Source organism: Alosa sapidissima, chromosome 19, assembly GCF_018492685.1.
Source record: "Alosa sapidissima isolate fAloSap1 chromosome 19, fAloSap1.pri, whole genome shotgun sequence".
In the NCBI taxonomy this organism is placed as follows: Eukaryota; Metazoa; Chordata; class Actinopteri; order Clupeiformes; family Clupeidae; genus Alosa; species Alosa sapidissima.
In genome coordinates this window covers 16056246-16081960 of record NC_055975.1, presented here as the reverse complement: position 1 = coordinate 16081960, position 25715 = coordinate 16056246, and the positions used below count along the sequence as shown (strand labels likewise).

The 25715-nt window shown below is 42.5% G+C and overlaps 1 protein-coding gene across 1 annotated transcript; it reads right to left on the bottom strand.

Moving 5' to 3' along the window:
* Positions 1–20060, bottom strand: zfand3 (zinc finger, AN1-type domain 3). Its single transcript, XM_042071515.1, has 6 exons — positions 19709–20060; positions 12545–12585; positions 11467–11655; positions 8843–8908; positions 6899–7099; positions 1–1997 (listed from the first exon to the last, which is right to left on the bottom strand). Exons 1-6 carry the CDS (start codon positions 19777–19779, stop codon positions 1843–1845), a joined length of 723 nt encoding a protein of 240 aa, XP_041927449.1. The 5' UTR covers positions 19780–20060; the 3' UTR covers positions 1–1842.
* Between the last annotated feature and the right edge of the window lie 5655 nt (positions 20061–25715).

Below are 25715 nucleotides of genomic sequence, written 5' to 3'. Positions count from 1 at the left end.
GTGTGCGCATGAGAGTGTAAGTGTGTCTGTATGTGTATGTGGGTGTGTGTATGTGTGTGTGCGCATGAGAGTGTAAGTGTGTCTGTATGTGTATGTGGGTGTGTAAAGGGGAGAGACAACGTAGACAACAGAGAAAGGGTAGGCATGAGAGTTCCAGACAAAGCATCAGAGAAAAACAACCGAGTGGCAAGCAGCAACGTGGAGAGGGCAAGACAACGGAAATGGCAACCCAAATATACAGTAAGAAATACAAATCCCAGAGGTTATAGGGCAGCTCTTAAGAGGAAGGCTGGCACGTGGAGGGCAGAGACTCCGCCATGGTGGCTGATGGGAGATGTAGTCTGAGCAGATTCATTCAGTTCTGAAAAGCACATGGCAAAGCATGGAGACCTCAGCTTCCATGATCCTCTAGCTGAGGTCCTGTTCCAAATGAAGGGAAAAAAAATCTACTGGGTGCTGTCTGATTCTGCTTCAGTCCTTCAGCTCCCCACACGGTCTCAGATGTGTTTGACAAAAAAAAAAAAAAACGTGCACGTGTGTGTGAAGTGAGTGAAAATGTAAATGTGTGTATGACAGACAGACAAACAGACAGAGAGGAGAACCATGCGCAGGTCTTGACACAGGCACAGCTGTGGAGCTGCTTGTCTGCATATTGTGTGGATGGAGCAGGGGGTGGGGGTTGGCGCTGATGCCTGAGAGACTCCGTCCGCTCAGAGGCTTGAGTGGGGTGGGGGGGGGGGTTCTCCACCTGAATCTAGCCAACACCCCAAACCCAGGCCTCAGCGAGAGAGACAGAGCAAGGGAAGAACTCCACCCGTCAGTAGAGAGCGGTGATCGGATAAGGAGGAGGAGGGGGAGGGGGGGTCCTTTCAGAGAGAACACAAACCACTGAATTAAACAACCATACACACACACACTTGTTGGCGGGTTGCATAGAGGGTCAAACAAGAGGGAAAGGAGAGAGGTTAGGAGGTGTCAAAGCAGCTCGAGTGACCAAGCACACAGGAGGTAACAGCAGTATGCATATGTGTGTGTGTGTGTGTGTGTGTATTATGGTCAGACTAGTGCAGAGGGTTTTTCCTTGTATGTCTGTATGTATGTATCTGTGTGTGTCCAATTAGGACTGCTGACCCCTGTTTTCCCGTGTAAACACTGATCAGAGAGGAGTGGGTGAGACACAGACACAGACACACACACACACACACACACACACACGAGAGGTTTAGGTTGAGAGACAGACAGGGAGGGGGCATGACGCATGAGCACCGCCCTAGCTGTGGCCACAGCAGGATCCCTGACCCACCCAGTCCTCTAGGTTCAGCAGGAGCAGAGCTGGAGGAGGGCAAGAGGCAACTGTGTTACTGGGCAGTGGACAGTTAAGGCCGAGAGCAGGGGGGCAAGAGGGGCTAGTGGGGTGGTAGGGGTGGCGAGGGCATGCAGATGACAGGACACAGGTCAAAAGGTCAGAGGTTAAGGTCTCAGACAGGGTGGAGTCAAGAGGTGCACTGACAGAGACAGGAGGCAGGATGCGTTTCTCGTCGTGGAGGGAAGAGTTCTGCAGCACATGGTGTGTGTGTGTGTGTGTGTGTGTGTGTATGTATGTGTATATGTGTGAGAAAGAGAGACAGAGAGATAGTTTGTGTATGGTGGCTGGGCCGTGTTGTGGGGTGGGTTTGAATGCATTCATAGTGTGGATCATTACGATCTTCCTCATTCCTCCCACTCTCCTCCCTCCCTCCCTCTCTCTCTTCCATCCCTCCCTCCTGTTTTCCAGCATCCATCCATCCATCCATCCATCCGTCCGTCCGTCCGTCCGACCGCCCCCCTGGCCCTGCAGCCGCCTCAGGAGCACTCCTCGCCGATACGCTGGCACGAGCGGCCCACCTTGCGGTCCAGCTTGACCATCTTGAGCACAGCCTCCTCGCGGCCCCGGCCCAGGTGGTCAAACAAGCAGTCGTGCTGCTCGGGGAGCCGGTGGAGCATGCAGAACACGTACCCTGCAGAAGGAGAGAGGGATAGAGAAAAGGAGAGATAAAAAAGAGGGAGAGGGGTGAGGAGGAGAACATAGATTTGGTGACAGTCCTGCAGCTGGCCAGCAGACGCCCAGCTTGCTGCCTGAGCACAGACCCTATTTGGATTTCCTGAGAATTTCCTTTGGTTTCATTCAAAGGAGCTCCATGTTGATTATCCATCTGTGCAATGATTTTGAACAGAATAAGAAGGCACATTTAAAAGCGGAACAGCGGAAGCGTTTTTTTTCTTTCTTTTTTTTTTTTTTTTTTTTAAAAGGTCACCTCATCAGTCATATGGCCTGGTTATATTAAGTGTGCTGTATTAAGTGGGGTCGAATAGCACTTTGGTTGGAAGCTCATACAAAACTAGTGCCTGAAGTGCAACAACCACAACTAATTTCTCATCCTTCATAAGCCTGCACTACCCTCGCCATCTCAGGGACATGACCAAAAGCCTGCACTAATTGACCACTGGTTTTAACAAGAGGGGCTGTTGCGTGTCCAAAAACAGCCAACTGCATGCAAGGCCGGCTAGTATCCAAAGAGGCTTACAAGTGCAAGCTAAAGCCTTCGTCCACAGTGAGCTTGTTGCTGCTTTTAATTGATGTGGGATCATTAACACACAGCGTAATGAAAATTGATGATTAGCAAGTAAAACATCGACCTAAATATACAGTACACTCACGTGCCACTTTATTAATACCTGATAGTGTTGGTATCTGGTGACTGCAGAGGCCATTTGAGTCCCGTGAGATCGTCATGTTCAAGACACCAGTTTGAGATGATTCAAGCTTTGTGACATGGCGCATTAGGCGGGAGGTTTCCTATTGTTCTCTATGGTTCGGCAGCGGAACGGTGGCAACGCTGGTGTAAGGCTAGCGTTGAGCAAGCTGAGCGCTGAACTTGGCTAAACTTTCAAAGTGCAACGCGAGCGTATTCAACTGTGAGTTAAGGCAAACCGTTTGTGTTACCATAGGAACGAGATAGAACTTATTATGGTCTGAGCGTTGCGTTACACTTGCCGCTGCCGCTGGCTAATGTGATCCCCTGCCTTATTCTGCTGGAAGTAGCCATCAGAGGTTGGGTACACTGGTCATAAAGGGATGGTCAGCAACTATACTCAGGTAGGCTGTGGCATTTAAACTATGCTCAATTGGTACTAAGGGGCCCAAAGTTTACCAGGAAAATATCCCCCAGACCATTACACCTAGCCTAGAAATCTAGACGCACCCTAGCGGCAGCAAATTACATTTCCTTCCAGGGCTAGTCTAGCAACTTTCCGTTGGCTTGTGAGCTCGAAAAATTAAACTTCTATCAGGCCAATCAAATCGTGTATAGAGTCGTTAGGCGGGCTTAACATAATGATTGATGGCAGAGTTGCAACAGTTTGGCTTGAATTCCCTGCTACTTGAAAACAAAGAAGATGGATGTTGCTGTTGGCCAACAGTGTGACACGAGTTAAGCTTGTTTTAAGTTGGCAAAAGTTTGAACTAGCCAACTAGCTCCACTGGGGGGAAAACGCATGGGACTCAACGCTGTCCTATTGCGTGCAGCGGGAATTTGAAAAGACAACCGATTATCCCGCCCCTCGGACTGAGCACTGCGAACGGTGAGTGCCCAGACCCTACATTTTAATGTGGGTCTGGCTCGTCAGGCTACATTACACCACCACTACAAGTCTGAACCATTGATACAAGGCAGGATGGATCCATGCTTTCATGTTGTTTGACACCAAATTCTGACCCTACCATCAGAATGTTGCAGCATAAAAGTTGAGACCAAATTGTCTACTGTCAATATATGTTCTCCTTTTCAGATCATTATCTGTAAACTGTAGAGATGGTTGTGCGTAAAAATCCCCACAGATCAGCAGTTTCTGAAAAATACTCATACCAGCCTGTGTTGCTGCCAAATGATTGGCTGTATCTAATAAAGTGAGCAGTGAATATATGTCCTTTAAAACAGAAGTCATCTGTGAAAATGTGTAGGTGTGTCGATTAGTAGCCATGTTTGGGCCCCAGCAAAGCCAACATCTAAGAATGATCAAGATTTAATCTTTCACAGCTTTACTTGAAACCAAAACAGGGAGTGCAGCAGCAAATATCCCTTTTTCCAGTGACTGAATGGCAGTTGCAGACGGAAAGAGGAAAGAAGACAGACAGAGAGAGGGGGGGGGGGGGGGGGGGGGGTGTTGGTGGCACAGTCCTGCAATATAACACGCCTGACATTAATCCCTTGTTCAAGAGAGAGTCTCGTTAGGGTGTCTGTGGTAATGTACTCATTAGCATGGTCGAGTTCGTTACACGAGTGTGCAGTGATTAACAGCTCAACAAGCTTCAATTAAACAACCTTCAGTTAAAGCGAGCACAATTAAGGGGCGGCGCAGGAACAAAAGAGGAGGCACAGCTGGAGACCACCACCATCACACACACACACACACACTATGTTATTATACACACACACACACACACACACACACACACCCTCTATGTTATTATACACACACACACACACACAGGTCTGATGAACACACGCACACACAGGTCTGATGAACACACGCGCACACAAACACAAACACACGCACAGGCCTTATGAACACACACACACACACACACACACACAAAATATCAAATAAGAGATATCTTGGTGCAGTTAACCATGCATAAACACATGCATAAACCCACACATACATCAGTCCATGCTCCAGCTCATTGCTTGGATTACTGAATACACAGACACACATTCACACACACACTTTTCTTGTATCGAGTCTCTATCTTGCTCTCTCTGGTGCGTATGCGCGTACGCACACACAAGCCAAAAATAAAAGATGCTGCTTAGGAGTGCTGACAAACCGTAGTGTTTTCATAGTGGTACTACAGAGATTATCCCCTGTTATGGATTAGATACAAGCATGCGTTATCGTGTTATCCACCTTCAGCACTAACCCAGAGAAAGGCCCACTGAACTGATGATGCACTTGCCAACGTCACAAAATGAAGACAGAGCACTGCGATATTTGTGCTGCATGCCAAATTGCTTGAAAAACTTTAGAAACGGCTCTCCCTTCCTCAGTGTGCGCACACACAATCTCCTGTGTTAGCACAGTTGACGACCTAGCATTTAGGCTACAGAAGACAAATACCTCCTTAATTAATGTCAACCCAAAAGAAGACTTGGCTCACATTTGGAGGTCTGTATGAGAACATAATGATTTTAAGAAATGTTCAATTACTGTTGAGCTAGCTGTGTTCCATGTGCTGATTTATATTTTAGAGCGACTGTACATTGATATTTTCAGCTTGTGTGGACACTTCGATTCTAGATTCTGTTCTACAAGCACCAGATATATACTGTACACACACATGCACACACTGCAATGACATCCCATTCTAAATCCATAGGTATTAATATGGAGTTGGCCATCCCTTTCCAACTGTAGCAGCTTCCACTATTTTGGAATTTCACTAATATTTCACTCCAGCCCTTGGTTTACAAAGATTCTAGTCCATGAGCCTAAGTTATGGCAGGAAAATGGTGGCAGCAACTGGACAGGCATTTTGTGTGTAAACTTGCATATTTTCGCATAATATATCATATGTCGGAGAATACAAAATACTATGGGAAACCAGTTGGCTAGTGATGTTACGTAGTGTTAGCACTCCGAGGCAATCCAGGCAGTAGTCTCCGATTTATTTACCTATCAAAGAGCAAAAAAAAGAGCTGTGCTGTCATGTGTATTTAGCCTGGCTAACGTCAGACCTCATCTCATTGAACTAGACATAATTTTCTCGTATTTGAAACGTGGTTTACGAATGCCCAGAGCCGTTGATTGGGCGCTACGAATGTCTATCAAATGCGTCTGTACATAGCTCATAACGGATTTGGTGTGTCGTCATCGTTTTGCTGCCCTCCCTCCGTTCTGTGATTGGTTCCTTCGTTAAGGTGAAAACAAAGTCCATAGAATCCAGGCTGCCTAGCAGCGTGAATAAAATCACGCGCGTAAGGCAGCATGGTAAAACCCAGGCTAATGTATATTACTACTCTGAAACTAAATCCCACTGTTAAATTTAAGATTTTATCTAATGCCTGAGACTGTCAAAAATGATATAGTATAGACAAGAAGGTCACAGTGTCTGTTTAGAATTGTATGGGCCGATAACGTTATATGCATTCAGTCAGCTGTCTTTCCCGTTTTTATTTATTTTTTATTTATCCTTTATTTTATCAGGTGAGACCCATTGAGCTATTAAATCTCTTTTTTAAGGGAGCTCTGGGACAGCTAGTAGACCCATAGACAAATAATCAACACACAAAGCGATTTTTGATCATGTTGATAAGAGCATATTGTTGAATGTGACCTCTACTGCAACAGAGACGATTCATAACAGGGCTATTTCCAGTATCTGTCTCACGCCCCTTTAGGAGACTGGTAGATCCTAACCCCAAACAAATACCAAGGTAACATTTGAAATAGATGAGTGTTGTTTTTAATTAAATGATAATAAGCTAGATAACATTCCTGATATCAGTTGAGATGTATTTTTCTAGCTCAGGTTAGTTTGCAACAATATAAAAAAAGTCAACCAAAGTCCTTAGCTGCTAGCTAGCTAGCTAGCTAGCGAATATTACTAGCCATGTGCCTATTCACAATAATTTCTTGTGCTAACATTAGCTAGGCAGCTAGCTCGATTAACAGGCCAATGTAATTATTTATTCCATGTTCGAAAGAGTGATCTTCTCTTATTGCTTATTCAGAGAAAAGTTTATGTTGTTGCGACATTAAGGACCACTGACCTAGAATCCTCATAGGTCATTGTTATGGACACGCCTATTTAGGAGACCGGAACTAATTTCATTATGGTTGTGGATGAGGCGGCGCTTACCACAGCGACAGGAGCCCAGCTCCTGCTGCACCAGCTCCAGCTTGGTCTGGCAGCGGTGGCAACGTCTGCGGTTCTTCTGCTTGGGCCCTCGTGGGGCTGCTGTGGTCTCGTCCAGGGTGGCGAGCGAAGGGGAGGGCGAGGGCGAGGGCGAGGCCACACGCGCCCGCTTCTCTGGGGACTCGTCGCTCTGAGAGCCTGAGGCTAGAGGAGGGTGAGAGAGAGAGACAGAGAGAGATTACACACATGTATGTGCAAACACACACACACACACACACACACTTAGGAAAACATGCACATACGCTCATACAGTGCTCTGCGTAAATTTGTGGTAATTGTAGTCTAAACAACACTTTCATGGTCAAACTCATTTACATAAAAGCTACAAACACTCCCCAAAGGACACCCTTGAGACTTATTTCTTTCACTCCTGTTTAAACAACAACATTTATACAATTGATGTTCAATTGGTGTTCTTGAATTAAGCATTTGATCTTATTTTCCCCCACTTTATTTTCAGCTTGGCTCCAAGCTTCAATGCTTGTTAAATAAAGCCAATTGGCAAAGAAAGTATGAAAAAAGTATGGAAAAACTCATCTAGGCATCATCCAGGCTACATGAATATATCAAAATGATATAATATTGAGATACATTCACAACTGCCACTACAACATGCTTCATGGAATTCATCAATACTAGGTTTTACATTAGGTCAATGTAGAAATATCGATATATCATATTGCCACTTGCGCAATATCGTATCAACACTGCCGCCAAATATCAATATATTTTATTAAAGCATTTTACTATTTGAATTATCAGTATAATGTGATCTACATATTATACTGTCCAGGCGGTACACAGCAAATTGTGCTTCCAACTCTATTTTTACATTTTCTGTGAAAAAGTATCGCAATATATTTCAATATGTATTGTATTGCAATATATTGTGATGTATTCTATCGTGACCCATGTACCATGATGTGTATCGTATTGAGGTTCTTGTCAATACACAGCCCTACTATACATGATTTTGCATTACATTTACTAGTGGCTCTTTTAAGATGGGTATAAGTATGAAGTTATGATAAAATCTCTGATGTATGTACAGAAAATCCCAGCTACCTTTCATTCCACACTCAAGGTTAACAGAGTTCAAGGTCATGGTGGCTGAATATAGGCCCAGGGCTAGGGGAATATTTCCACTTAGCCACCACTATGATCACAAGATGATCACAAAGATCACCATCACATGCCTTTCTCTTATAAATCTCATCAAAACTCCAACCAGTGGTCAGGGGACTCCCGATAGTATCCATCTCAAAAGAAAATGTCAATGGTCTCCTCACAGCAGCCTAACGGCACTTAATGATGAGCGAGTAAGAGATAGCTCCTCTCAAACAATCATTACACCACTACTGTTACAACACAAGAACACTTGGGCTTACTTGAAGCCGTTTTCCCCCCTTTAATCCTCTGACTGAATGGACTTCATGGGATGCATTTTTATTCAATATCCAGCTAATTCCCAATGGGTAATGGACATTTAAAATGAAGAAATGGTAGGGAATGTTGAGGCTGAAAACAGATCTAGTCCATTACCAATTAATTTGTTGTATGTTAACAGTAGGTAAAAGAGGAACGAATTGTTTTCCACATGTTGTCATTTGAAAACAGCTAATTGGGGGGGGAAACACTTATAGGCTGGAATCAAACTAAACATCACAAAGCGACAGTGGCAAAGTAACTCACTCTGGCCATATTAATTCTATTAGTTTAAACAAAGTTCTATCATATTGCTAAGAGATGTGAAGAACTAATTTCTGTACAATGAAGAAAAAACCTTCTCCCCTGTAATTGGCCAGAATGTCTAAAATTGTCATGGGATCATTTCAAATGCATGTTGATGAGCATTGCCTTAGAAAGTAACAGAACAGAGTTGCATACCAGAGTCACAAGGTCGTTTCGTGGGAGTGGACAGAGTGGTGTGGCCTGCGTCTGTGCTTGAGGCTTCTGCAACAGAGACAAAGATAGGGGTCAGGAAAAGGCCTTCATGTACACACATTTTTTTTCCCTCTTAGACATTTCATCAGAATCATAAGCAAATGATCATATCGCAAATCAATGGCAGCACTTCTGAGAAAGGGAGATTTTAGACTGGTGCTTTTTCGATTATTATATCCATTCAGTGCAGAGAGGCCAGCCACAGGACTTCAAACGAAGGGGAAAAAAAAAAAAAAAAAAAAAACACCACTACCTCACTAAAAGACACACTCGCTAATGATCTTCCCATAGTCTACCTCTATTAGGGCAACAAAAAGAGAAAAAGATGAGGGCAGTGAATTATATGAGTCAGAGACTCCAAAGAGTCACTTCCTTCTCTGGTCAACTTAACCTGTCCAAGCACGGAATGCCGCAAGAACCCCCCTCCTCAGTGGAGGAAGTCAGAAATCCAGTAGGCTGCTCAGCCCTGGAAATTGGTCCTCTTTTCAAGTGGAGGATGGGGGAATTGTACAACAAGCAGGGCTCTTTCTATCTTTGAAAGACTTCTGCCGCGGCTTCATTCTGCTGTCAAACACAGAGTAGGAGGTCTGGAGGAAACTTATGAAAAGCTCCTCAGGATACCATTCACTCAGTCCAAATCTGGTAGCTAACAGCTCTATCTCCATGACAATCTGACGGTGGTCTGAAGAGGGTAAATCTGGAAAATCTAATCTCTGTGACCTACAGTATCGTCATCCCAATAATAGGGGTCAGTGTCACCGAGCACTTTCATTAGTCATGGTTTGTTCCAAAAAGTACCACTATTGTTGGTATTGTGATTCATCAAAAACACCATAACAGCTTTTTAATGTTCTGTAGGGAAATGCTGGAGTCCTTCAATATGATCTAAACCAGATCAAGTCCATAAGGCATATGAACTGGAGTGACAGACTCAGCAGTACAAAAACCAGACACAAACAATTTAGATCTTCTTCATGCTCTTTGATGAGATCTTGTGAGGGAACACATCACATCATCTTCTAATGTTATTCAGCTATATATGTAGCTACACCTCCAATTATTTACAAGAGCAACCAACACTTTTTACTCTCACATCATTAACTCACAGACACATCTCAGACACTTTTCATCTTTAGTAGACAGAAAAGCCACCTCCATTTATATCAAGACATTGTAGACTGGAGGAATTACAGAATTGTTTGGACATGTTTTATCCCCTTACAGTTAAACAGGAGAGAATTCCCCTGGAGAAGAATGACCGCTAAGCCACAGATAAAGTACTATAACAGCTATTCAATTATTCCTGAAAATCTGTCCAAATTCTCATCTTAAAGGAGAATTCCGGTGTGATATTGACCTAAAATGTATTGAAACATGATACCGAGTGTGAACGTATGTCTCATAGCCCATCTCGGCTTGTCCCCTGCACTCCAAAATCTGGCGCTAGTTAGCCGATGCTACCAACAGCTTTTTCAATAGTGGTGCTTCGGCATCGGGCTAGCCATGCAAATAAATCACTGTTTATTTAATAATTAATTCAGTGGAAATGCATGGATTCCAGTTGCTGCTACTAGAAGAAACTGGAATCCATGCATTTCCACTGAATTATTTTTGGAATCTGATCCCTTATCATACCTGTTCATTCTTACTCGTTGCTCGACTTATCGTGACTAAATTCAAGATGGCTGCAAACGCTAAACTTCGTGAAGATACTGTCTGTATAAATCGTCTTGTAAGTAAACTACCAGTGCTTTTTCAAAGTTCTCAATGTCTCGTTTTAAATGTCAGGGCCCTCGGAAGTCTACCAATGAAGTGTGGAGATACATTGAGCCTCGTAAATGGGTGTAAAACAGTGATTTATTTGCATGGCTAGCCCGATGCCGAAGCACCACTATTGAAAAAGCTGTTGGTAGCATCGGCTAACTAGCGCCAGATTTTGGAGTGCAGGGGACAAGCCGAGATGGGCTATGAGACATACGTTCACACTCGGTATCATGTTTCAATCCACTTTAGGCCAATATCACACCGGAATTCTCCTTTAAATCGAAGGCCTATTGCATCTCTTATAGTGGTTGAAATGTTTATGATTTCTTCAATTCATTATTAAACTACATCCTTGACTTTGGAATTAATGGGGAAAACAACTGAATATTCAATCCCACCAAACCATTCCACTTCCATACACAGAACTATTTTGGTCATGGATATTTAATCCAGTACATAATAACGATCACCAAAACAGTGATGAAATATGATATAATATGACATATATATGAATATCATGAAATATGATATAATGATCACCAACACAGCGATGAAATATCATTGCAATAACACTTTCCACCCTGTTAGGATGGATTTGCACAGGAAACATCAGTGCCTAGTCTGTCTAGACAACAAACAATGTCCTTCAAAAAGACCAGGTATTTTTAACAACAGTGTCTCAAATGCTCTGCCAAGCTTTGCATCCTACACCTTGGACAGCATCTGTGAAGAACAGCAGAGCACTGGGTATTAGCATCAGGGGGAGGTAGGGCATGATTTGAGACACATCGCCTACTGATTACCTTCCTGTGCAGGGAGGGGTGTGGCTCCTGAGTCTTCTTGTGAGGGCACCTCAGAGCTGACCGGTGTCAACAACAGGGATTGGCTACTGCTGCTGTTCGTCTCGCTACAGAAGACTGCTGACTGGTTATTGCTAGGGCTGGATTCGGGCTCTGGAGGGCAGTCTTCGTCTGGCTGCTTCTTCTGGATGTCTGGAGAGGGACAGGAGGAAACGAGAGAAAGAGAGAAATAAACAAGGAGAGAGATAAATGGAGGGAGAGAGACGCCAAGAGAGAGAGAGTCAGAGAGAGAGAGAGAGAGAGAGTCAGAGAGAGAGAGAGAGAGAGAGAGAGAGAGAGAGAGAGAGACTGTGAGAACAGCAACAGGGAAAATGTGGTGCAGCCAAACCCCAAGCTGGAAGGTGCAAGTCTGCCTTCCTATACTCCGCTTGTTTACATATTAGTCACCGTTCAGAGAGACTTGGCAGCCCTCACACTGACAGAAATAAGCAACCTCCTGAGCAAACATTAAAAGGCACATAAACACCCACACGCTTGCAGAAAATTACCCAGCAAAGACTGAGGAAATCTGGCATACTGTGGTCAAATGAGAGGATTTCAGTGTTTACCTGCATGGCCTGTTAAATAACTTAATATGTCATTATAGTAGATTAAAGCAGGAATTAAAATGAAACCCAAACTGCTATTGCTGAAATCTCTTTTAGCTCCAAACATCAGAAGCATTTGACACATCTGGCACACAAAACCATGGAAGCAAGCACAAACTATAACTTTGACTAGATATATTTTGAAGTTATGAGACCAATGCTATCAATAGTGCAGTCCATTTGTCAAAAGGGCTCCATTAGTGTAAAGCTACAGGTTAATGCCCTTAGCATTCAGATATAAAATAGCTCTACTCTCCCTCACAAGCTGGTTTTGACCATATTCAGCTCAACATCCCTAAATACAGTAACTAAGCTGCTATAGACTTCCCCTTGTAACAACAGAAATGGGGGTGGTCTGAGGTTAAATATACAAATAAATTGACCAGACTGTAAATGTCCAGGCTGCAACCCAAATAGTCCTGAGTGGAGCTTACCTGCGAAGCATTTCGAGCAGAGGTTCATCGTTTTGCTGGATCTGTGGAAAGAGGAGAAGATTAGCTCAGCAACTTAACAGGCAAAAGGCAGACATACAGTTTTGTCCCCTCCAGATCGGCCTTTACTGTGGTGATTTGTTTAATCAGGTGTCTTGTGCTTAATTCTTGAACATAAACATTTGTCCAGTGCGGGTGTCTGGGATGCAATAATGGCACTCTTTTGGAGAACTCTCTTGGAGCCTCTGAAGTGGCTGGGGGGCCAGGGCCCTCTTGCTGCACTGATGCTGCACACAGGGATTAGGCTAGGTCTGTTTGCTTTGCTGATTTGCGGGGATAAAGCCGTAGAGTCACTTCATCCTCTAATGTATGTGAAAAGCAGCGGCCCCTCTCGAAAACGCAGCGGGACCATCGAGAGTCCTTTTTAGCTGCTCACACACCACCAAGCCCTTCTTCATCCGCCACTCTGACCAGCGAATGCAACGCAGCCCATTCATTTGGGATCTCTGCTCCTTCACAGTAAACTCGGTGCTGGGCTTGAGATGGGGGGGGAGAGGTGGTGAGGGTGCGGGGTGCTGGGCGGGAAGGTGCTAATGTCACTCTTTCTTCTGGACAACAACTGCGCAGACATGTTTCGGAGGGAGACAGGTAATCTGCCGCTACAGCAACAACAATCATCCCTCATCAAAATCAGTCGTAATCATAATCACCGCACCAATCATCGCTGAGGCATATGGAGGCTCCAGAGAGGCCGGGGGTGTGAGAACCCACCAGGGTGGTTATGGGGAGGGGGGTCATGCATATTTAGGAGGTGCTGGAGGAGTGGCGTGGGGAGTGCACTTGGCACTTTACCAGAGCAGTAGGACTCTATTGGTGGGAAGGGGAGGGGGGGGTTGAGGTGGTGTGTGTGTGTGTGTGTGTGTGTGTGTCTAAGGATGGATGGTGCATTAATAAGGGCCTGATTGGGAAGTCTGTCAGTCCAGAACTGTCAACACAGGAGACGGATGCTCAGTGGTGGGCATAAACAGGAACACGGGTGAGGATGGGTTCACGTCAATTACGCAGTCAAAACTGTACACCTCTTTGGATCCTGTGTTCTACATCCAGAGAAAAAAAATTGTTTGCCAAGTGGAACTCACACGAAATTGATACCAACATATAGTTCTGCATTTCTCCTTAAATATGTTAGTCTAAACCTAATGAAGCCTAAAACCTAATTAACCTAATGTGTCTTTTTTGGTATTCAATTGACCTGCAATTCTTTTCTAAATCAGTGTAAAAGACTGAGCATTGCAGGAAGACCATAATGAATATCAGATGACACAGTATCTCCACTTGGCCAGCATAAAGAGTGTGTGCGCGAACTCAAACGAAATAAATAAATAAGAAGAATAAATCACAAGTAGCCGCCTACTTTATTACTATACACACCAAATACCTCTACAAGGAAACCTATCCAAGCTATTTGGTGTTGCCAGAACACAAAGTCTGCCCACAGCAGCTGCAGAGCACGTGTAGCTGTAGGGTGTGAGATTAGACGTGACCACTAGCACGCTCACGCGTACCTTCTCATGAGTGTGGACTTCTCTTGTCACGCATGCATCATATATTTGTCCCCCGGGCATTCCGCAACCAAATCAAGAGTGACTAATGATTTTGCATTGAAGAGAACAACAGGGTGGTTGTCAGTTGCATGGAAGGGCCTCCCTTTTGGATGGGGGGAGAGATCCATACCTGTTAGCAGGCTACTGTAAGGACTGATCTGTTATAAAAGATATCCTGGGGAAATCAATTATGCGTTTTTCAGATCTGACAAGGAGTTTAAACACCAAATGAACATTATCAACTTGGCCAGGTACGGCATGAAAATCAGCAAACTGGACACTCCTCTGGGAGTGAAGACAATAACAGGACAAATGTCAGCCAAATATGTGAGTGTTAAAAAACATGGATCCTCATCCAAGATCCAACAATTCTGAATAACTTGTCTTCTATTCATACACTTTTGCCCACTAGACCTTCACAAAACTGTCTCCATAGATACATGGTCTGTTAGAAGATGACAATAACAATCTGTGCTGAAACCAAATCTCTTTGATGAAAACCACACACTAGGGGCTCACACAGATAATGGCTGAGAAAACTTAATGGAGTTCCAGTCTTCCGTCACTGTCGTAAATGGTAGAAATAAAATGATTAATCAGATAAGCTCTAACAAAGTCTATTGCAGTCACTATATAGAGGCTCTTGCCCTCGCAGAGAGGGGAGTTCTGGGTGGGTTGCCATCAGGGAGTGGTCTCTTTTTAGACATGACCTGTCTTTAGACATGACAGGAGAAATAGACTTCTCCGCATAGTCTGTCTGCCACCTCACCACCTCCATGTCTTGAACTGTCTGTCCACTAGCCACTTTTTACCACTGTCTTCTGCCTCACTGTTTGCGTGCTATATTAGCACATATGCACAACCCCTCCCTCCATGCCACAGCCGAACTGTGACCACACTTATACCTTCCTTAATATAGTTATATATATATATATATATATATATATATATATATATATATATATATATATATATATATATATATATATATATAGATTTTATTCTTGCACTGTTGCACTTACTCATTTGCACCATCACCCTGACACTCATTCACACAGAACACCTTACCTTACCTTATGCACAGAGAATCACAGGCTCAGTCCCTGCCTCAGTCATTGCAAGCGCATCTTGTTTGATTAATCACCCACTATGTGGATACTGTTTTTTTTAGAATTGTATTATTTAGTATAATTTGTATTTTAGTATATATTTATCTTCTGTCCCTATTGCTTAGTTGTGTTTTTATATTATATACTTTTAATTACTTTCTGCTGTTAGTGAATGTGTGTGTGTGTGTGTGTTGACGGTATGCTACTGTGACCTTGAATTTCCACTGGGGATCAATAAAGTATCTATCTATCTATCTATCTATCTACCTTCAAAGTGAAGGGAAGACTTTTGGTCCACTGATAGTCACGACACACACAAATAGCTTTTGTGATGGAAACAGAATCCACCTGTGTCCAGACCTTCAGTTTTCAGCCTATGTCATTTTCATTATTTGCTATAGGCTAGTTAATGTTACACAATATGTCTAACCTGGATTAAAACTATCTGATGTGTGAGGCAAGGAGAGTAGACAGAAAGACAAAGGGAAGAAAACAAATATAAGTTCTCTCTCTCGTGTCCATCTCTCTCTTTACACTCTCTCTCACCCCCCGTGCCTGTCTCCTCTCCCTTTCTCATCCACATCACTCCAATCCAATCAAGGCAGACGCTCTCAAGGGGGATAACAAGGCCGGTAGGATTAATTTGACATCTCCTGCTAAATGTCATCCGCAATTAAGGCTTATGAGCTGCGGCTGAAGCGCCAATCAAGCCTGCACCACGCACACCTCAGCTCACCTTCTTGAGGGAAATCAGAAGGGGAGAGGGAGGGAAGGCAAGGGAGGCTGCTAAGCACCACCAACCCACACATTGGCAAACACACACACACACACACACACACACACACACACACACACACACACACACACACACACACACACACACACACACACACACACACACACACACACACACACACACACAGAGGTTGTTGCTGGGAGAGGAAACCAGCTGCCAACAGATAAAACTCGACTGCCACTTGCCTCTGGAGGCCAGACACACTATTCAGCAGTCAGCAGGGTTACAAGGCCTCAGAAGCTAACAGCTGCTGGAGTTACTTTAGTTTACTTTAAAAGGGACACCAGGCAACGTTTTCGAGTTAATTAATCATCTTCGTAAGTCGGTATATGGTTAAATGACTCATTACGGGGCGAATGAAGGCTCTCTCGCCCACCCCTACTGCTCAAGATTTTAAAACATCTAGTCATGTGCCTATCTGGGTCAATAGGCATCCATAAGTAGGGTTGGGCGTGTTGGGTAATTGACTGCAGCATAACTTGCCGAAAATGTACATCACAGTGCTTTCCTTTCCACTCTTTGACACAGTTAATTGTTTCATACAGCCATGTTCCTTTTTGAAGTTCTGTTGCCAAATAGAAGTGTTGTGTAACTTCACACAATGGATACCCTTTTAAAAAAAAAGTCTTCCACAATTTCTATTAATGAGATAAAACTACTCCCACTCTACTGATTAACATCTCTGCTGTAGCTGTGACAGGCTAGAGTCTCAACACCTCTATGGGTGAAAACAATAGTAAATTAGAAAGTTAGCCTTGCTGATCTTGACTAAAGTCATCCAATAAGCTTGGAAGGCACCTTTAAGCTTGGAGTGAGTTAAGTCAAAGTCCTTTTAGGCAAGTCCCTCCACTCGGCGGCCATATGGCAACGCTTTTTGGGCACTCATCGGGCATCCATCTCGGCAGAAATGCGCGTGTGCAAGGCTTCACAACACCAATCTACTGCAATCTTGCTCCAGTGGCGAGATCACAACACATGATTGGCACGATGTCTTCACAACACACCACATTATTGGCTCAATGTATTCACAACATAGCACATGATTGGCTCAATGTATTCACATGTCAACGTTTTGCCGCGGAAGGGGTGTGATATGCGTAGACAACTGCCATATTGGCGTTACCAACTAAGCCCATGCATTTTTCTATGGAGGATGTTTTGAGTGCTGTGTCTCCTCATTAAACAGTCTCTGGTTAAGTTTTTACATCCACTTTTTTTGCTTATGATCATGAAAGACTGTAGACCTAATAGCACCTTCATGCCGTTCGTAAGCTTTGAGGACCCGACTTTAAAAACCCCGACCTCGGAGAAAAGAGTGTTCATGTGATCAGCTCGGAAAACAAATACAGGAAATGCATAAATAAGTTATTAAGACTGCTCACTATGTTTTAGCAAGCGGAAAATGTCTCGGGTGAGTGTTTCTATCTGTAGTGTTAATTTAGGGATAAATTACCTTGCCTATTTGTAATGAGAGTGAAATTCGCCTCTTGTGTTGTTGCAAGGGAGGCCGCCGTGAAGAGTATGATAGTGACGTCAAGTCGGATACCTCAGGGCACAAAACTTCCGTACGAGTCTCCGAGCAAAAAATCCGACCCGACTTTGCGTTCAAGTCATTTTTCCTCTATCGGAGGTCGGAATTTCCGAATATTCGATGCGGCACGAAGGCCCTATATACCTTTCTCACTCATTACCGCTGTAATATGTTAGGCCCTTTCCAGCTTTTTAAAAGACTCAGGTGCCACCTTGCTGAAAACCTGGGATGTTTTTTCCCCCCCTATAATATTGTCTGAAAATTTTCACAACTGATCATATTGTTTGATTTAATTTTTGGACCCATTAATTTGCTGTGGTTCAGGTGGTGACAGAGAGGGGGCAAATTCATATGCACATAATTGAATCCACTCAATAAGAGGTAATGTGGAGGATGCTGTGAAAAAGAGCTTTGTTAAGATGAACGTTCTAATAGCTTGCCACGTCCTTACCGGGTTAGGAGGCCTGCTTTTCTTACCTCTGTGACTTAAAACATGAAGTCTGAACTGTTTCAATCGCAATTTAAATTTGTAATTTTATGACCACTACCTCCAGGTCAGACTGACTACAACAAAATATTTCTGAATTAATTAATATGACACTATTATCATTAGCCCACATCCAATAATAATAATAATAATAATAATATCACTGTTGTTTTTGTTCTTATTGTTAAATTGTTGCTATTCATCCTGTACATTTAATAAATAAAAATGTACAGCCAAACTCCCCAGAAGACTGAGCCAGAAGAGTTTCTGACTGTTAAATCACTTGATGGGACAATCCACTGTTACCAAACTGTCATTTGCAGGCATTTTATCTGCTTGCACATTGCAGCTGACAATCAAGTAAACTAGTCAAAAACAGCAAACATCAACAGAGCAAACACTCAACATTACAACTTTAAATCTACGCCTGAAACATATTTTCTACAAAGTCTATTAGCCTGCTCTAAAATAGCCTACAACAGAGAACTTTTTTCCATAAGCACATCATAATGTAAAACTTTCCACTGGCTCATGGTTGTTCTAACCTGGGATTCCCTCGTGATGGCATTTTCCTGCCAGGTTTGGATAAAATGCAATATTGATTATTAATTGGAGTAAACAAAACGGCTACATACATATTTCTAAATCGATTGTTATGTCCTTCACTAGAACACTGCAGTTTCTGGTAGCTTACTACTTGAAAAAGTCAAAAATGCAGACGTTGATTATATTGTTTTAATACGCCCACTTCGGATCACGTGTCGGTATCCCCCTTTAATTGTTTGGCAATCCTTTACACACGGATTTACCATGTACTTAAACAACAGCGCCATGACTCCCATTATGTTTAATGCCAAAACCGGAAGGTCCAGTAGTCGCCCATGCAATCATGTAATTATGCTTTTGGATTGCTATGGCGTTGGCTAGTGAAGCGTGAGTGTAATTCATGATGAGATAAATATCAGCATAATACCACCCAACTAACGTTACCGTCAGATACACCGTAAAATGGTAGCTAGCAGACTAGCTCTGGCACAGTCGGCTGTTATCCGGGCGGTGTACTGTTAATACCATAGACAGTGGTTAATACCTGTATTAGATTAAGCGAAGCTGGAGCTTACAACCCCTGCCCAACAGGTTAGAATGGGTGACAGCTGATCAAACAGAATTTACGACTCCGTCTTCCGACTCAATTCAAATGATCTAAGAGCAAAATCAGACAACGTTAACAATAAAAGTTAGCTTATCGACGTTAGCTTACACTTCACATGCCGCTAAACGTTTATTTTATCTCAAGTCATTATCGGACATGACGAGATATTTCTCTGAGTAAGATGAATGGCAGACACGCTCACTAGCTGGCGAGAATAGCTGCTTCAGAAATTCTTTATTTGGATACATTCCCCACCCCCTCCTCTGGCCTAGAACACAAAACAACAATGGAATACTGACAACGACAAACTGACAGTGGCCTCCGGCTGATGAGCTAGCTAGCGCTAGCTGGTCGTAGCTCTACCTAGCATACGTTAGCTGACTCGCTAGCAAGCTAGCCATTTCCCCTTGTCATTGGCTTACGTTAGCATCTTGCTAAACTACATTTCAAACCAATATCGCCAAGACAAACAGTTTAAGAGTCTTACCCCCAGAATCCACAAGGACATCGTGGTGGTATGGTGGGTGGCTTGCTCCTTTCACTGCCTGTGTCTCCCATAACGTTAGTTAGCTGTCAGAAAATCAGACTTCTTATGAGAGACCGAGGATGGGTTCACGGCCTGATTGTTTTGAAGGGGATTCCTCGTCCAAGTATTAACAAAAATGCCCCCAAAAGTTATCCTTGGCAATTAAATAAAGCAATGATGTATGCGTCGATAATAAAGGCTGTCGTGGGTATCTATAAATTGTAAACTCTATTATTTCAAAATTAAAAACGGCCGCGGACAGTCCGATGGACCGCACCGGGGGGTCGAGGCCGATCAGCTGTAGTATGGACGGTACCAACTTTGCAAGAAGGGGTTGTCCTGTTATCATTAGGAACTTTCAATACCATTGTTAAATATGTGAAATACATGTATTACCATACACATGTTTTCATTTTTGCTTTAAATACCGCGTTAATAATATGAATTGTTCATGTGTGCGAACAGGAGAGCAAATCCGACTCCGCATGAATGTAACTCCTATGATGAGGTGGCACATCCCATTTTGAATGGCTTGTTTGTACCCGAGATTTAGGGTTGGTTCGAAAGGATCCCCGGCCGTGCAGTGTTCACTGATTCAATCAAGTGAGATCACACTGAGAACAGTTTTATTTGAACAGATGTTTCCATTATGCTGTACCTAAACCGTGATGGTCTTACAGAAACCACCGACAGACAGAGTGATCGTGAAAACGTGTCCAGGGCAGGTTGTCTATCAAAGGCAGTAGGCTAGGCTAAGCTTAACCATAAACTTGCAGTCACTTAAAGGAGAATTCCGGTGTGATATTGACCTAAAGTGTATTGAAACATGATACCGAGTGTGAACGTATGTCTCATAGCCCATCTCGACTTGTCCCCTGCACTCCAAAATCTGGCGCTAGTTAGCCGATGCTACCAACAACTTTTTCAGTAGTGGTGCTTCGGCATCGGGCTAGCCATGCAAATAAATCACTGTTTTACACCCATTTACGAGGCTCAATGTATCTCCACACTTCATTGGTAGACTTCCTAGGGCCCTGACATTTAAAACGAGACATTGAGAACTTTGAAAAAGCACTGGTAGTTTACTTACAAGACGATTTATACAGACAGTATCTTCACGAAGTTTAACGTTTGCAGCCATCTTGAATTTAGTCACGATAAGTCGAGCAACGAGTAAGAATGAACAGGTATGATAAGGGATCAGATTCCAAAAATAATTCAGTGGAAATGCATGGATTCCAGTTGCTGCTACTGAAGAAACTGGAATCCATGCATTTCCACTGAATTATTTTTGGAATCTGATCCCTTATCATACCTGTTCATTCTTACTCGTTGCTCGACTTATCGTGACTAAATTCAAGATGGCTGCAAACGCTAAACTTCGTGAAAATACTGTCTGTATAAATCGTCTTGTAAGTAAACTACCAGTGCTTTTTCAAAGTTCTCAATGTCTCGTTTTAAATGTCAGGGCCCTCGGAAGTCTACCAATGAAGTGTGGAGATACATTGAGCCTCGTAAATGGGTGTAAAACAGTGATTTATTTGCATGGCTAGCCCGATGCCGAAGCACCACTATTGAAAAAGATGTTGGTAGCATCGGCTAACTAGCGCCAGATTTTGGAGTGCAGGGGACAAGCCGAGATGGGCTATGAGACATACGTTCACACTCGGTATCATGTTTCGATACACTTTAGGTCAATATCACACCGGAATTCTCCTTTAAAAGGATGATCAATTCTCTATTCACTATTATCAAGGTCGCCGTGGTCATGGACACCTTAACAGGCAATTGTCCGGGGATGAGGGGGCTGTTGATGGGCAAAGTCTGCACAATGTCTGCCTCCTTGTTGTCCCTGTCAAGGCTGCCATGGTCGTAGGCACCTCAACAGGCACAGTCTCAACTAGTCCCAATCCCTAACTTAATTTGTTTTGTCTTAATTTTGTCATTATTTGAAATTAATGTTCAGGATCCAGGGTGCCTGTGTAAGGTCATCATCATCTAAGTACAAGGAATACGCTACTTACCAAATGAGAAACCCTGACATACAATTTGTTTGAATAACAGTCAATAGCAACTGTGCCAGAAAGGTATTTCATTGTACATATCAAGTTAGCTAAATAGCACAAGTAACAACCAGAGAGGGTTGAAGCATATCTTTGTAACAACTCCATACATTGAACTGTCATATTTTTTTGCAGTTGCATGCTCATATGGCTACAAAGATGGCCTGTTTGAGCACTTAACTCTAGAGCGATAACTTAGCATACTTTGGTCCCCAGAGTCAGATTTCTTTATAATGCAGTGATGGTAACTTCATATTTGCAGTAAAAGTTCCCAGCCAGTCCATTTCCTTATGGATCATAGTTTATTAGATGTTAAAGGTGCAATCAGCCGGGTGTAAAAAAAAATAATAGTAGGCCTATATTGGCAAGAAAACAGTTGGCAATTCCAAATGTTTCTTGAGACACAAATACACATGCTCTATTCTCTTATTTGAAAACAAAAAATATAGCGCCTCCTGCAATTAGCAAATAGCTTCATTTTGGTTAGTTGGGGGATACAAGAAGTCTATGTCCTCTGCTGAAACTGTACTTTTCAGTTATCAGGTGATGAGGTCCAGACTTTATTAACCTGCTCAAAATATAGAGCTGGTTCTGTAGTAGTCACAGAGTCTTCAAACTAAGCACTTAATTAAATGACTTGTCAGCTGTAAAGGATTTCAATGATTACATTAGATGAGATTAGATTCAACTTTATTGTCATTGTGCAGAGTACAAATACAAAGACAACAAAATGCGATTTGCGTCTGCAAAAAAGCAGAAAAGTAGCCTACCATGTGATATACAAAGCACAGGTGCATAGACAGGACAAGACATATAGTGCAGTGTAGACAGTAGTACAGTTGGTTTACAGGGGTAATATAAATTAAATATAAATATGTGCAGTGTATTAGAAGTTACCTTATAAGAGCAGGAAAAATATGGCTATGTAGTATGAGCAATGTATAAATATGTACAGATATTTGCAATGTAGCAGTAACATTGTAAGAGAATGATACATATTCCTTATTTATTCCTTATAAGATATAATTATTTTTATGCCCTTTTGTTTTAAATCTTTTATATATATTTATTTATGTTATTTATGTTTATTAATATATATATCTCATCTTTGTGTATTTATCTTTTTTTTGCTTTGTTTTTCCTTTTTAAATGTTTTTTAAATTATGTTTTATGCTATTTTATTTTATTAAACTTTATTTCATTTAACACTGGTATATTGCCTAACTTTATTCATGGAGTGTTGCACATGTCTATGTATTTTCAAGGCATATTGAACTGCCTTCCCTGCTCTACCTGTAAAGCACTTATGGGTCAACTGTTTGTTTAAATGTGCTATACAAATAAAACGACTTGACATAATTGTGACTGGATACAGTATTTACTGACATTCACTGTTTTGAAAATATTGTATGGGAAGTACGACCCTTGTGTGCTTTTCACAAGGTAGAGCTTATCATCAGAGAGGAATCTAAACCAACCTTGTCCAGAGACTTTCTAAAGAGGAGACACAGCACTCAAAAAATCCTCCATAGAATGCATGGGGTTAGTTTGTAACACCAATATGGCAGTTGTCTTTACATATCCCATCCCTTCCGCAGCAAAACGTCGACATGTGAACATTGAGCCAATTATGTGGTGTGTTGTGAGGACATTGTGCCAGTCATGTGGTGTGTTGTGAGGACATTGTGCCAATCGTGATTTTGCCACTGGAGCAAGGTTGGTGTTGTGAAGCCTTGCGCACGTGCATTTCTGCCGAAATAGATGCCCGATAAGTGCCGAAATGCGTTGCAATATGGCCGCAGAGTGGAGGGTCTTGACTAAAAGGACTCTCCTTGTCCCTGGTGACAATGTTAACTTTTTACATGCATGTGTATTTTTGCCTTGATGCTCGTGGGTAGTAGGCCTTCTTGGACCCAACAGCACGACTGTGGGCAATACAAAAAGAATAGTGTCAAATCACAAAATATTACATTACATTACATTTGGCTGACGCTTTTTAACCAAAGCGACTAACAACATGGTATATGTAAATATGAGGCATTCAGGCCTAAAATTTATTTATCATAAATGTTAGAATACATGTTTTACATTCTCATTCTAAGTTGTGTTTCTACAAACAGGAAAATAGATTTCAGACATTGCTGTTACTCAAAAGGCTCAAGGTGTTCATGTTCGAATTTTCAATGGCATCATGTCTGAGAACAACTGCTCCAGCCTGTTTGGCTTTGCCTAGTCTAACTTTGCCTTTGTAAGGATAAATCAGATTACCTGTCTGAAAATAGTGAATAGTGAATGCATTAATGCAATAGTGAAAATGAATGCATGAATGCAACATTATGATTACCATTCCAAACTATTTATCAAAGTTACCTCACACCACAGAATTTTGTGTATGTGTGTGTGTAATTATACATAGATATACATCCATTGCTATAGAAACTGCTACAAGTAGCAAGAGTGAAATTGGGCAGGACCAGTAGAACTTTATATCAGATGAGCACAGTCTGTTTTGCTTTTAAAGCGCCATTTACCCCCCCAACCTCCCTCCAACCACCTCCTCCTCCCCGTTCCTCGTTCAGTCCAGCCTGAGGCCGGGAAGCCTCCAGAGACTCCCCCACACTACTTCAAAGACAACTCTCCCCCTGATGCGCACACACACTCTCTCTCTCACACACACACACACGCACGCACATCCCCTGAACACAGCAATGAAAACAAGTAGTTAAGGAATTAATTAGATGGTGGATCAAACATGGAGCAATGGTGGCAAACCACTGGCACGCTCCTCTAAACAAGGACATATGTGTTTATTCACAGACACACATGAGCAGGCTATGCAGGCGTGCGCTTACAGGTACATCTGCTGATGAACTTCATAAGGTTTACAAAAGTTCATGTAAACTTTCAAACTTTTGGTGAAATTGTGAAATCCCCCTGATGCCTCTGTGTGGTTTCATGCCCTGAGGAGGGCTACAAAGAAAGGCGATGTAATCTCAGAGGAGATTTGATTAATTTATCAGGAATTTTTTGAGAGGTATAGAGCAAAGGAGAGGAAGAAAGAAACAGAGAGATAGTATAGTTGTGTGCCTATGTGTATGTATATGAAAAATGTGATATATGCTGTAATGCTGGTCGTTGAGTAAAAGTTCCATTTGTTTGGCACACACAAGACATCTTCACAACAGATCAGGAATCATCCCTTGGGTCACTGTGGATGTCACTTTAGCATATAAGACTTTCATGACATTTTATTTGGGGAGTTTCCGCCTAGCTCCGCCTAGCTCCACTCACATCCATCTGGGATCGGTTCCGTTGAGAGTGATTTCGGCACCAGATTGTATGGTAGAGCCAACCAGAGCCAATGAGGACATTAAAGCTTCAGTGCAAAACAGGAGACTTAAGCAAACAATAAATACTACCATTGCATAAGGATAATTAGAGGATGATGGTGCAGGAGTTTAAGTGACCAGAAGATGTCATGAAGTAATCATGAGAGGTAGTGAGTAGGAAGTACATGCTAAATTTTAGTGCGTTTTAATAATAGCTTGGCTGTATTGTAGTAACCCAGTTCTATGCTGAGTATTATTGAAAATATCACTCTTAGTTCAGATAGAAATCTCAGCCATTTTTCAGTGTTCTGTTTGTGCCAATGTGCTGGTGTATTAATATGTTGCTTGCAATGTTCAAATTTGAATTTAAAACCAACCATTCATACCAAGAGTCCAATCTAACAATACTTTTTTAAAACATTTTTGTTTAGAAAGACGCTGTACTTCTGGATTCCATAGGAGTTTAATCCAATTTAAGTTTATTACGAGCAGACCATTTCATACAGATTAACTAACTCATATGCCCATGCAAATGGACAACAGACATGAGTACATCTGTATTTCTGTAAAAAATCA